Source organism: Cynocephalus volans, chromosome 15 (genome assembly GCF_027409185.1).
Source record: "Cynocephalus volans isolate mCynVol1 chromosome 15, mCynVol1.pri, whole genome shotgun sequence".
NCBI lineage: Eukaryota > Metazoa > Chordata > Mammalia > Dermoptera > Cynocephalidae > Cynocephalus > Cynocephalus volans.
In genome coordinates, this window is record NC_084474.1 from 50,717,790 (window position 1) to 50,732,621 (window position 14,832).

Sequence of the window (14,832 nt, forward strand, 5' to 3'; positions counted from 1 at the left end):
GAGGTATATGCCTGTCACACTACCTAAGCAATAACAAGAATTCAGTGATTAAAGAACATTTTGGAATTTTTAACAAAAGCCTTCCAAACAAAGTCTCTGCCTTTCAAAAATCAAAGAGGGGGAGAAGAAAAGGATGATGAGAAGAAAAAAATACAGCGTTCAGTGTGGGTCTTCTCTGGTTTCTCCTCTTGGGAGCACAGAGGTCCTCCACCTGCATAAATGATGAGAACTGGCATTCTGCTTGATTACTGTGCATCTGTTATGAGCGTCAGAGTGAATTAAACACAAACAAAACAAAGGAGGAAAAGAGCCTACTAATGCAGGCTGGCCAACTTACAGTGTTTTGAGTCACAGTGGTATTTTTCCTTAGTTTTCACCAGCAGTCACATACAACCCCCAAGTTGCAACAATATTTCAAAACAATTTAAATCAAGCTTGATAGCTAATTATCCTAAGGTCATGATGAAGAACCAAAACACCAGGACATCAAAAATCCAAGACTAAGTGTGAAGAATGAAGTATTAATTTTTTCCCATTAAAAAAAAAAAAAGGAGGAGGCAAGCTTTTTACTACCTGAGAATAACTGGCTTTCAAAAATCATCCAAAACAGACCTCTTAAGACATTTCGCCTCTGCTCTGAGTGTTTTAACCTGCCCTCTGATTACAAAACGTTCATGTGAAATCTCATCAAGATGCTTTCTTGAGACGAAGAATGTTTTATAAATTGTAATGGCTTTAATCAGTGCCCTCTTTGAAGCTATTTAACTCTACGAAGTAGCCCAACCAGTGCTTCAATTATGTCATTTATCGACTCTGTATTAATTAAGTATCATTATAGAGATTGATTTCTATCCTTTTTCACATCTCTCTCACCAGATGGTATAGCATTCTCCCTCTCTGACACTCCATTAACATCACCTGGATTCACTCCTCTCTCTCCCCAGGTTTAATCAGCTCTAGTCATTTTGAAACTGGATTTCTCCTCTTCCTCCTCCTCTTCACTATACTCTATCGATACAGTACACAAAGGCCAAGTGATGTAAAACATAAGCCAGTGGTATTGGCAAGCCAAGTTCCATCAACAACTTGTGCCCACCTCAATGAATTCTTACCTAGAGTGGTCAGGCAATCTTCACAGTAAAGTGAAAGGAGACCCTTTCACTTCCTTAGCTAATTAAAACTTAGTCTCTGTGCAATTATCTGGTATGACGGAGAAAATAACTAGCAAAAAAAATGTATATTTGGCACTGCGAGCACAACAAACAATTTTGCTTCAGTAGAGTTGCCTTCTGAATTATATTTTACTTGGGTTAATATAAAAATTACTTTGCATTCTTGAGTTTGCATGCTGAGAAAGCAGGAGGCGGAAGTCCCAAGGTACACTGCATTGTAAGGAACCCAGCCTAGAATTTTAAATTGCCTTGGGTGATCCAAGAAGTGGATAATAGAGAAATGGAAATGCTAAACTGGTTTTCTTACAAAATATAAAGACCAGATTAATAGGACTATCTTAGAGTCACCTCAAATTCAGCATCTCTAAAAACCAAACTAGTCATGTTTCCCTCCAAACCTGCTCTCTCTCCCAACCCCCACACTTCTCAACATTCTCCAGTTCCCAAGCTGGGACCCTTAGAACAGGACTCACGAGCTCAAATGCCTGTAGGACCCAAACAGGTAACATAAATGAGTAAAGCATAAGAAAAAAGTGGGGTGGGGGAAACTGTGACAGACTACAAAGGGTAATATCCCATCAACAAAAAGGACTCGGTGGCTAATCTGCTCAGCTGAAGTTCGCCCTACAGAACATACCAGATATGTCACCAGATCAGGGTTTTCTCTAAAACCCCCAAACCCCTATTGTTATGTAAAAATTATGATTTTTAAATATTGGGCTGAACTGAATGCAGATTCATCCCATGGATTTTGATCCTTGCCTGTCAACTTTGATGACTCCTTGACCCTTCAAATCCAACCAGTTTCCAAGTTCTGATAATGTTTGTTTTACTATCCCTCCTGCTGTCTCTTTCTTTCCATTCCCATTGTCATCATCTATGCCCTTATTATTTCATATCTGCACTATTACAGAAGTATCTTCTTTCATTCTCCAATGCATGCTATGCACAGTCTCCAGACTGATCTTTCTAAAACAGTAATTCTTATTTTTTTTTATTTTAATTTTAATTTTTTTTTATTTTATTTTTTTTTTAATTTTCTTTTGTCGATATACATTGTGGCTGATTATTGCTCTCCATCACCAAAACCTCCCTCCCTCCTCCCTCCCCCCTCCCCCCAACAATGTCCTTTCTGTTTGCTTGTCGTATCAACTTCAAGTAATTGTGGTTGTTATATCTTCTCCCCCCCCCGGTTTGTGTGTGTGTGTGTGTGTGTGTGTTTGTGTGTGTGTGTGTGTGTGTGTGTGTGAGTGAATTTATATATTAATTTTTAGCTCCCATCAATAAGTGAGAACATGTGGTATTTCTCTTTCTGTGCCTGACTTGTTTCACTTAATATAATTCTCTCAAGGTCCATCCATGTTGTTGCAAATGGCAGTATTTCATTCGTTTTTATAGCTGAGTAGTATTCCATTGTGTAGATGTACCACATTTTCCGTATCCACTCATCTGATGATGGACATTTGGGCTGGTTCCAACTCTTGGCTATTGTAAAGAGTGCTGCGATGAACATTGGGGAACAGGTATACCTTCGACTTGATGATTTCCATTCCTCTGGGTATATTCCCAACAGTGGGATGGCTGGGTCGTATGGTAGATCTATCTGCAATTGTTTGAGGAACCTCCATACCATTTTCCATAGAGGCTGCACCATTTTGCAGTCCCACCAACAATGTATGAGAATTCCTTTTTCTCTGCAACCTCGCCAGCATTTATCGTTCAGGGTCTTTGGATTTTAGCCATCCTAACTGGGGTTAGATGGTATCTCAGTGTGGTTTTGATTTGCATTTCCCGGATGCTGAGTGATGTGGAGCATTTTTTCATATGTCTGTTGGCCATTTGTATATCTTCCTTAGAGAAATGCCTACTTAGCTCTTTTGCCCATTTTTTAATTGGGTTGCTTGTTTTCTTCTTGTAAAGTTGTTTGAGTTCCTTATATATTCTGGATATTAATCCTTTGTCAGATGTATATTTTGCAAATATTTTCTCCCACTCTGTTGGTTGTCTTTTAACTCTGTTAATTGTTTCTTTTGCTGTGCAGAAGCTTTTTAGTTTGATATAATCCCATTTGTTTATTTTTCCTTTGGTTGCCCGTGCTTTTGGGGTCGTATTCATGAAGTCTGTGCCCAGTCCTATTTCCTGAAGTGTTTCTCCTATGTTTTCTTTAAGAAGTTTTATTGTTTCAGGGTGTATATTTAAATCCTTAATCCATTTTGAGTTGATTTTATTATACGGTGAGAGGTATGGATCTAGTTTCATTCTCCTGCATATGGATATCCAGTTATCCCAGCACCATTTGCTGAAGAGGCAGTCCCTTCCCCAGTGAATAGGCTTGGTGCCTTTGCCAAAGATCAGATGGCAGTAAGTGTGTGGGTTGATTTCTGGATTCTCTATTCTATTCCATTGGTCAGTGTGTCTGTTTTTATGCCAGTACCATACTGTTTTGGTTATTATAGCTTTGTAGTATAGCTTAAAGTCAGGTAGTGTTATGCCTCCAGCTTTATTTTTTTTGATCAGCATTGCTTTGGCTATGTGTGGTCTTTTATTGTTCCATATAAATGTCATCCAGATTGGAAAAGATGAAGTCAAACCGTCCCTGTTTGCAGATGAGCCTAAAACCTCTACAAAAAAACTGCTGGAATTGATAAATGATTTCAGCACAGTAGCAGGATACAAAATCAACACACAAAAATCAGTAGCATTTCTTTTCTCCAATAGTGAACATGCAGAACGAGAAATCAAGAAAGCCCGCCCATTTACAATAGCCACCAAAAATATAAAATACTTAGGAATTGAGTTAACCAAGGATGTGAAAAATCTCTATAATGAGAAGTACAAACCACTGCTGAGAGAAATTAGAGAGGATACGAGAAGATGGAAAGATATCCCATGCTCTTGGATTGGAAGAATCAACATAGTGAAAATGTCCATACTACCCAAAGTGATATACAAATTCAACGCAATCCCCATCAAAATCCCAAAGACATTTTTCTCAGAAATGGATAAAACAGTATTTCTTAAACTTTAATGTGCATCAGAATCACCTGGAAGACTTGTTAAAGCACAGATTGCTACCGTCACCTTTTCCGATTTAATGGGTCTTAAGTGAGGCCTAAAATTTGCATATCAATAAGCTCCCAATGGGGTTGATGATGCTGTTCCAGGCACCACACTTAGAGAACCACCGCTCTAAAACATCACCCCACAGCCCTAACACATTCAATAATTAACATCCATTTAAACTTAAAATTCCCACTCTGGTGCTCTAGATTCTTCAAACCTGGTTACTTCTTCTCACCCCAAAATTACTTTTCTCTGATCCCCTATGAGACCTGGTTCCAGCCAAACAGGTCTACTTGTTTATTATCCACATACATCATACATTTCCACCTTCTTGTCTTGATCTTGTACAAAATGACTTTCCTCCTCCTTTCTCTTATTCAAGTTCTACCTTTTCACTGAATACACCTCAAACCCACATCCTCAATGAAACCAGCTCCAGTCAGACTTCTGTTATCTCCTATACACTCCTACAGAATTAGCTCTCCAGGTTGCTTGGTAAAGTCTGAAAAACACAAAATTTAGAGCCAGAGACTCTGAGTTTGAATCCTAGTTCTTTCACTAGCTGTGTAACTTAAGAAGCCATTCAAACATTCTAAACCTGTTTCTCCTTCAGTAAAAGAGAGATACCAATATCTACTTCTATTAGGTTGCATAAAGAATTAATTGAAGCAAACTAAGCCTTTAGAGAAGCATAGTAAAAAGTAGGTGCTTAATAAATGGTAATTTCCTTCCTTCATCCCTTTCCCCCAATCATGCACTAAATATAAAATATATTATACTAGTCATTTATATTTTAAGCTTACCTGCTTCTCTTTTAGCTAGCTAGAATGTTTCTGAAGGACAAAAACACATATCTAATTCATCTTAGTCACTGAAGTGCCTGGAAATTTCTGAACAACTGGTAAGCTCTGAATAAATATTTACTAAAAAATATGATAAATTTGAGAAATAATATGACAAATGATTTTATAGAGATTTCCTCTGTAAAACAAATCTCTAATTAATTACATTTATTCTTAAAATATTTTTCCATGACAAAGACAAAAGGTATTTTAGATACAGAAAAACTGAAAAATCTCTAATAGGGGTTCCAGTTGATACTCAGTGGTGAATGAAAGAAGGGTAAAAGCCATCAATAAAGGAAAAGTCTTCTCTTTGAAGTAAATTTGAGCACAAGAACACTAAAAACGGCAATAGGGAGAAATAACAATAATGAACCTGGGGTTGAGGTGGCAGTTAGTAATGGACTTTCTTCTGAGGACATATGTCACATGATCATGTGACTGCTGCACCTCCAAAATGGCCAATGATATTCATGACTGCACTGAGAAGTGTCAAATCAAGCTGGTCAAATAAAACTCTAGGGGATTTTCTAGGGCATTCTCTAATTTTGAAGCCAAACAGCAACAAATTACAATATATACTGTTATCTAGTGTTGCTGATTTCTACAATATTCATAGACATAATCCTGTATCACCCACTCTCATACGCTAAGGGCAAAATGCTTGCCAGAGAGAAGGGAGCTTATTTTCTTCAATCAGCAACTCAAAACATCAGTATTCATGAATGCTGTAAGAGAAAAAATATATAATCTGGCATATTGGGCATCTAGATATTTTCTTCCAAATATGGAGCAAAGTGCCCTAAAAGTTCAAGTTGTTTTAAACTTACTATACAGAGGTTACACAGTTTGGTCTGACCGCACTAGGAACTGGGTCACTTGATTTGTCATAAAAGACCTGCCATGATTTACTATACAACTTCAGACAAGTCTATTGCTTCAGTAGACATGTCCTGAGTGATTACTGTGTATCAAACATTATACTAGATAATAGGCACACAGAAGTAAACAAATATATAATCAGTATTCTTCTGGAACTTATACTCTAGTGTAGAGTCAGGCAATTGGGGCAGACAGGACAGTTTTTCACCAAATTCATTTTCCTTTCACCCTAGGTATAAACATAGACCAAATCTCCCAGACTCCACATAACTGCATTCCAGCCAGCAGAATGTGAGCAAAAGTGAGGTATGCCATATCCAGGCTTGGATATGGATAACCATGGAAAACCTTCCTTTTGGTTAAGGATTTTAAACCCTTATTTTCCAGCTGGATGCAGAGGGCTCTGAGATCTCAGAGGTGATGGAAAGGATGCAGAAGGTCACCTGCTGAACATACCTTTGGAACTATTATGTGATCAAAAAAAGAGACTCCTATTGTGCTAAGTGACAGAGATTTAAAGTTGTGTGTCACAACAGTTACCAAAGCACAAACCTAAACTGCCTCCAAGACATTATGATGCAGAGTATGCACAGGATGATGTAGAAATACAAAAAAGGGATAGCTCATCTAGGCTGCAACTAAATATCAGGGAGGGTTCCCCAGAAGAAGAAACACTTAAGATGAATCATGAAAGACAGCATGTGACAGTGAGAAAGAGAATAGAGGGCAGCACAGGAGAAAGTACATGCAAAGTCATGAAACTTGGAGGAAATGTGGGGCACTGGGAAAGTGTTAGTGATTCCGGACTGATTCCTGGAATGTGGCATGATGCTAGAAAATGGAGCTGCTCAATACGTAGTTGTTGAAATGATTGATAGAGAGCAGAACCTAAGAGACTTAGTATACTAAAAATGATGGGCAAGGGAAGAGAAAAAAATTAATCAAGGACGATCTGATTTAGAAGGCAGAATAGATGGTGTTACCTTCACTGAAAATGCAGACAGAAGATGCAGGAGAAAGAGGTGAAAGGATGAGGTCAATTTTGAAAAACCTGAAACTCAGATGGCTACAGAAGATCCAAAAAAAGAATCAGTAGGCAGTTGGATACATGGGTCTAGAGTTCACAGCAGTGGTATAGTTACAGAGCTGGGTTTGGAAATTGCCACAGTATAGATGGTAGGTGAAGCCACAGACACGATGGGATTGCTCAGGCAGAATATTCAGAGTGAGAAAACAGAGAAATAGGGAAGGAAGAGAGGATGGGAGAAAGAGCAAAAGAATGTAAGAGTGAGGGCAAAAGAGAAAGAGAAAAAATATATAACATAGAAGTCATGGAAGCCAAAGAGAAGAAATATTGAAAAAGCAGTCAATAGTGATGAGTGCTTCAGAGAGGCGAATTCAGATGATGCCCTGAAAAGTGTCCCTTATATTTGCCAACTAGGCACCTATTTGTGAACCTAATCAGCTCCATTCCAGTATTAGGAAAAGCCAGGTTAAATAGTTTGCAGAGTGAATGAAAGATGAGGAATTGGAGATAGGAATATTGAATACTCTTTAAGGAAATTTGATTCTAAAAACAGTAAGTCAGAAGTGGACAAAGAGACAGAGTTTATTTCATTTTGTTTTTTACTTTTCAGGATGCAAGATTTAAACATGTTAATTTGTCTGATTTTCTGAACTTTTATTTCCCTATCTATAAAATGGGGATAATAATGCCCCTTCTGTTCAGCCCTTTGGGTTGTTGTCAGAAAAAATAAAATGACATGTGTGAAAGATCTGAAAGTACTACGTGAAGGCCAACATTATTATTTATAAATGTTGAAAGAATGGTGTTATAAAAGTTAAGAGTCCAGTGAAGTATGATTGGCTATAAAAATCAGTGAAAAATTATAATCAGTCTAGCTCTAGATATATTAAGAAAAAGATCCTTTTAATACACACTATAAGTTGCTCACCCCAAACCTTAGAGGCTGACAATAGATTTTTTAAGTCCCATGCTGGACAGTTCTTCCGGTAATCCTAGATTGTAGCCTGGGTTTCCAAATGTCTTCGTTATGCCAGGAAAAAAAAAGCCAATGAACCCTGGCAGAGTGCTATATATTAAGTAATCTGGGAATTTATTAGCATTATGCAGTTTCACAAAGTAATAGACTAGCTCCTTAATTTAAGTCCCATGACCAGCGAAATCACAGCGAATGGCTTCAGCTTGCTGAGTATGTTATTCCAAGGGATGATTGAGGTATTCTGGGAAGTACCCTAGCCATTTTAGGGCTTCCCCCTTGAGAAGATTAACCAGCCAAAAGCGTATGGTTCAATCATTATTTCACTGGTCACAAAACCTTTAAAGACTCTTCAAAGAACATTATTTTTAGCACTATGACATCAATGTAACTAGTTTTTTCTCATAAAACTTCTAACAAGTGGTTTTAACATGCCCCATCTTCCTCCCCTGAGAAGACATCTTATTCCTATAAAAGAAAAATGTCTCCTTCCTTTTTTCTGCACTTTGGTACAACTCCCCTCTGACTGGGTTTCCTAGCTGCTGACATCTCCTCCTCAGTGATTTTATTTTCAAGGGTGTAGAATGCTAATTAAGGTCAAGAAGCAGTGTCTCCAGCTCTAAACAGCAATTGTGCAGAATAAACTTTCCTTTACCATACATACTAAAAATCCAATCCTGAGACCCAAATAAACCCTTATCTGCAATTATTTTTTACATTTTTTTAAAATCTTAGAACAGACTACAACAGTAAGGTGGTTCTTAAATCCATGTTTCTCAAATATTTATCCTTAATGTGTGACACTACCACACATTAAACTAGGCTTATTAAACTAGGCCAAATATCTACAGGTCAATTTTAGACCTCTTCTCCACTGCGACACCAAATATCATCCTAGTACTAAGGGTCAATAAAGTACTTTGGCCTCACCTCAATCAGGGCTACAACAAAACAGACAAGCCTTATGTTGCCCTCAAACAATATCACCAAATATTTATATAGACCTTTGTAGATAATCAAGTATCTTTCATAAGTTTGTCTCACTTAATCTTAAAATAATTTTATGCATTTATTATTCTTCATCATCAGTTAATAGAGGAGAATACGAGCAAAGATGTTTAAGAAATAGTTCCAAGGCCACACAGTTTGTTCAGGAGAAGAGCCAGGTCTATATCAAAGGTCCTCTAATTCCCCAGCTCTCTCTACTACATCATAAACAGTCTCCATCATGTTACCCGCTCTATTTTTATTTCACTTCTCCAGCAACGTGGAAAAGAGCCTGGCTTCCTCTGAAGTCATTAAGAATCTTTGATGAAACACAGACGTGAACTCAGTTCTCCCTCCAATGAAAATACATAATACATTAGTTATATAAGCAATGTTATGGGATCATCGTGGATGTGGAAGGCTTTTTAAAGGAATGCACAAATGAAATCTTGAAACAGCCCAGGGAGATAATACAAATAAATGACCAAATGTGGAATGGGGGGGAGGGGAATTCCATGAACAATCAGTATTTTCGTTTGAATGGTTTGTTTTTATTTCATAAGGGCTTCTCTTTCATGGAAAACTTTGGTTTTTTTAGAGGATTTCAAATGAACACCATGACCAACCTGTAGATGGAGAAGGAAGCCACTGATCGAATGAGGGACGCCAAAGCGCCCGCCTTGGCGGCTTCAAATGCCCCTAGGATGCGGTATTGCACCGTCCTCGAGTAGTTGACATAAGGTTGGTTATAAACAACAATCTTCCCGCTTGCTTCTGGGGCCCTTCTCTGCAGTTCATCGAAAGAGGTCACCACCAGAGCTTCTGCTGTAATGCCTAGAAATAAAAGTCAGACAAGATTAACCTATGGCTTCCTATCAGCCAGGTTGAATTTGCACACAAAAGGTCACACATGTTCTACCTGCTACATCTGGCAAACTGGTTTGAGAAGATCAAAGTTTTAAAGCCATTTACCATGGGAGAAAGACTTTGGGACTAGCCAGTTTCCCGAGAGAGAGAAAAGGTGTTCAAAATAATATAACATACAACTCATAAGGTTTTTCAACTCTCTTTGACCAGCTGGTATTAAATCACAAATTACTTGAAGAAATAGCTTCTTTTCTCTCTTCTTTCCTACCCTAAGAAGTCATGAATTTCACAGAATAACACTAATTAGTTTTTAAAAATGCATTTCAGAAAGCTCTTCTTGGGATTAATGAAACACATATTTATCTTTTCATAAAAATATTTTGATACGTTGCTAAACAACCTTCAATAACATCATACAAAGGATGGCAGTTTGTGAAGAATACTTAGAAGCCAACGTTCATAAACCCAACTTTTAACAAATGGTTAATGTAACCTCTCCCAAGAACCACAAAAAGTCGGCTTGTTTTCTTTCCTCCTTTGTATAAAAACTCTTAAAGTATGTGAAAACTTCCCATGCTTCTCAAGTTACAGTACTTGTTCATTCCTAAACACATCACTATTCTTCAACTAAAAAATCTGAAGACATTGTGTAATTGTCCTATAGTTCTATTGTCTTGGTTAGAAGAGATGTGCCTTCTTTTACCACACCACAAGACTTGACCAAATCTTCTTGACTAGGGAACAGGGTTTCATATCTTTCAAGAAGTTATTCAAAAACTGCCAGACCACCAAAGATCCAATTTGGTGGAGTAGTTAGAGTGACTAGGAAAAACTAACAACGAAGACCATATGCAGTGGCTAAATATAACTATCTAAAGAAAGAGGTAGGCAACTACTGTTTTGTGGCTTTAACAATGCAGTCATGAAATATGTCAGTAAAAACTAAAATATCAACATATATTTGAAATACTTCCTTAATATTGCAAACTAGAGACCTAACTTTTATGAAGGCTTAACAGATGTCATTAAAATGTTAACTGTTACTTGGAAAATCCTTTTAAAACATACTACAGGTACAAGAGAATTCTTGCTTTCAATATAGGCCCAATCATAATGGACCCTTTGGGCTGGCTCTTCTCCTACCTCTGGTTCCACCATCCAGACTGAATTTGTACTTTTACTTTAAAATGTTTGGCTACAGATCTATAAGCATTTCTCCACCAATACTCAGGACTCCAAACTTTATAATTTTTAAACAATAATGTACAATTAGGAAAGTAAAAAAAATAACCAAAAAACCACTATCTTTGCTCATATGATAAATATGTACAAAAATACAAATAAGGGTTCGGCTAGACAGATTTTGAGATTCATAGCTTTCTGAAACCTGAAGTTACCTTGAAATTTGACTGATATTCCTGTTGGCATAGTATGGGAATTTTTCTGATGGTTTTCATCTATTCCTAATGAATAACAGGTTCAATGGTTCACCCAAGGGATGTCCCAGCAATGGGGTGATTTTGGCATCTGGACTGGAGCCACTCGAAATGAAGCCAAATCTCTATAAATTTTCATAGGCCACTGCAAAATTGAAGTCATACCAGGGTGGTATTTCACTATGGTCTATGCTTCAATTCAAGTTCTTTTAACAGATGAGAAAGTGGAGTCCTGAAGACACCATAGCTGCCAATGTAAATCATCAGTAGCAGCTACAGGTCAATACCTATCACCATGAACTTGGAAGAAGAGTTCCAATTAATGTGTTTTCCTGAAAACTTAGGGTATCTCTGATTCCTCTCTCTCCTTTATCTATCACATCTAATCAATCCTCAAATACTGATAATTTTACTCCTTAAAAATCAATGTTGAGTGAACCCATATCCTTTGTTCCACCCCATTACACCCTGTCACATCAGGCCCTCATTAGCTCTCTTTTGGACTATAATAAAGTCCCTCTTCCTCAACCCTCCCACCACCAGTGGTACCCAAGCCTCCAGCCCAGCTCCCTCAAATTTAACCCTTACACAGCTGCCAGAGTAAAATACTTGAACTACCGAAAATTCAGATCTGCCTACAGCACCATCCATCTGTCCCTTTCCCACCTTTGCTAAAAAACCATCGTTTCAACAATACCATTCGAAACCTGTCTACCTCTACAGATTGTGGCTCCCTTTTATTTTAAACTTCATCAAAGCTAAACTCAAAAGTTCCCACTCTCATACCATGCTATTTCACTCCTCAGTGTCTTTGTTCACACCGTGGTGCACTATGTCTTTTTGACCCCATTCTCCCAGCTTCTTCCTGTGACCAAACACCTATTTATCCCTCCAGGATTCCATTCAAGAATCAGTTCCTTAGGGAGCATTCCCTGGCCTCCTGCCTCCTGTCCTGTTCCCCTATGACCCCTGAAAAGACTGGATCATATACCACCCTCCTCCAGGCTTTCAGAGCATCTTGGGCACACATGGGTACTGGACACGTGAAGCAACGACTATTTACAGCTCTCTCTACTACCTAAACTGTGATCTTCTAAGAGTTTGGGGCCATGTTCATTTTTTGTTTGTATCTCCAGGAACTAAGACAGTGCTTGGCACATGTGTAGGCAGTCGGTCATTAAACACTCCTTGAATGGCACTGCTCCAAATAAGGGACCATTGACTGAGTCTAAAGCATTTCCATAAATGTGCAATTTTGCCTTTCAAGTTTGGTAGCTCTTCTCTCACAGTAACTCGGCAGGCTGATTCTCTTACCACCCAGAGTACAGTTGCAAAACAATAACCAACGTAGAAAGGCCTTGGGGCAGTTGGAATATAAATATAAATTCCAAGTATGAAAACTCAGGTACTTGAACATAATAAAAGCTCTTTTGATCCTTCTTAGAGCCTAGTTATCCTTACTTTACACAAAATTCTACATCTGCTCTTTTTACCTATAAACTATGAGAAACAACAAATCCAAAGGTGGAAATAGGCCTGAAAACTGACAATAGCACTATAAAAAACAGTGTCGGAGACAGAAACATAAAATAACAAATACTAATAGAACTTTCTGTAATGATGAAAATGTTCTGTATCAGTGCTGTCTAACACAGTAACCTTTAGTCACATATGGCTATTGAGCACTTGAAATTTGAGTAATGTGACTAAGAAACTGAGTTTTTAACGTCATTTAATTTTAATTAATTTGTATTTACATTTAAATGGACACATGTGGGGAGAACTCTCAATCACTACAGGCTCAGGCCATGGCATAGGGCAAATAGCTGAAAGCATCTCTGTGAGCCCCGAGGGAATTGCTTCATGACAGTCCTATAACAGATGTGACAGTCATGGTGACAACCTCCTCCAGTGGTCACAGACCAGGTGGACTGTATTGAGTAGCCATCATTTGGGAAGGCAAGGTGTGTACAAAACATCTTAGGAAGGTTTTTGCTCAAACTGAATTGAGCAAATTGAAAGTAAAACTAGGCCATTTGGAAAACTTCACTCTTTATATTATTAGTTTGTGTTTTGACTCGTTTTGACCAAAGGAAATACTCATGATCTACAAATCAAGCTCTGACTCTTTTCTCTATTCTCATCTCCCTTCTTCTCATCCTCCCATTCCAAAACGTATTTCAAGAAAACCTCTAAGAACACACAACCAGTGTCATAATCACGATATGTCCTACCCTGATATCCCTATTTATAATTTCAACCTCCTCCCAACCTCCTATCCTCCTTATCTTGTTTTATTTTTCCACAGCAGTTATCAGCTCCCAGTTGTACCCACTACAATAATAGAAGCTCCATTGGGGGTAGAAATTTTTGTGTTTTATTCATTAACGTTACCCAAATACCTGAAACTGTGCCTGACACATAATATGTGAAATAAACACACACTGAATAAATGAAAAGAAACAAGCAAACAAAAAAAAGTATAATACCTCATCCCTGAGCACCCTCCAAAAATGTATATTTCTAAGGAACTTGCATATTTCTGTAGGTAATAATAATTGCTATATTTGAATGTCTATTGTTAACACTAATACTCACAGCAACTCTGCAAAGTAGTTATTATAAGGATACTGAGGTACATAGGAAAAGTTTACACAACTACTAGATGCTGAAGCTGAAATTTGAACTCTGGATATCTGAATCTAGGAGTCATGCTCTTCCTATCAACTGCATTGCTATCTTCTCTCACAAACATATACATATATATACATATTTGATACATAAAATAAATCAAAAGAAAAGATCGGCATTTCCATTTTAAGAAGAATAAGAAGGAAAAACAAATGGGTATTTTAAAGTGTGCCTAAGTTTTCAGTTAACAGTTATTTTCCTTAGTCTATCCGGGATCTTGCTTCTAAATCAGGGCACTGTTATCACACTAGGTCCCAATTTATTAGTAGGTGGGTAGGAGGGGTGCTTCACTTGAGGACAAGAGTCATAACACTCTGTTAGAGTAATGAAAAGGATTACAGTAGTTAATTTCTGAAGAGAATATGGGACTGAAGCTAAAAATACTCATAAAGTGATTTTCTTGGCTGCAGCCTATTATACCACAAAAATAGTATAAAAATCCTCAGATTCCTTTTTATCTACACCTAATTTTCAAAACTGATCAATTTATTTTTTAAGCCTCTTTCCCTGTGTGTAATTACTGCTGCAGTCTCCTTGCAGAGACAACAGATGCTGACTGCTGCGGTATTGGTTCAGATTAACTATTCTATGGAGAATTTGATAAAGAGACTCCAATCTCAGTCTCTTCTGACTTGACTCCTCCCAAGAACAATTAAGAATAAGAAGATAGTAAAGTGGGACTTTCCTAATGTTTTCTGCCATCAAAAGGAAAAGACTACAGACAGAAAAATGTGTCTCTGGGCTCAATTCAATGTGGTATATTTAGAAAATTGATTCTGATTTCAGGAGATTTAACTTCTGAACAGGAAAATAGTCCAGCCCTAACCAATAGGAAGTCGAGCTTTTTACTCTATGTAATCTTCTACCATGTGCACTATGCAAGACAACTAGG

General features: G+C 37.7%; 1 protein-coding gene across 6 annotated transcripts in view; it reads right to left on the reverse strand.

Moving 5' to 3' along the window:
* Window positions 1-14,832, reverse strand: part of CPQ (carboxypeptidase Q) — a 446,657-nt gene that overhangs the window by 314,085 nt on the left and 117,740 nt on the right. For all 6 annotated transcript variants that reach the window (XM_063079637.1, XM_063079636.1, XM_063079641.1 and 3 more), the window contains exon 3: window positions 9,573-9,780. In XM_063079637.1, the coding sequence (XP_062935707.1) occupies window positions 9,573-9,780 (208 nt within the window). The remainder of the gene's footprint in view (window positions 1-9,572; window positions 9,781-14,832) is intronic.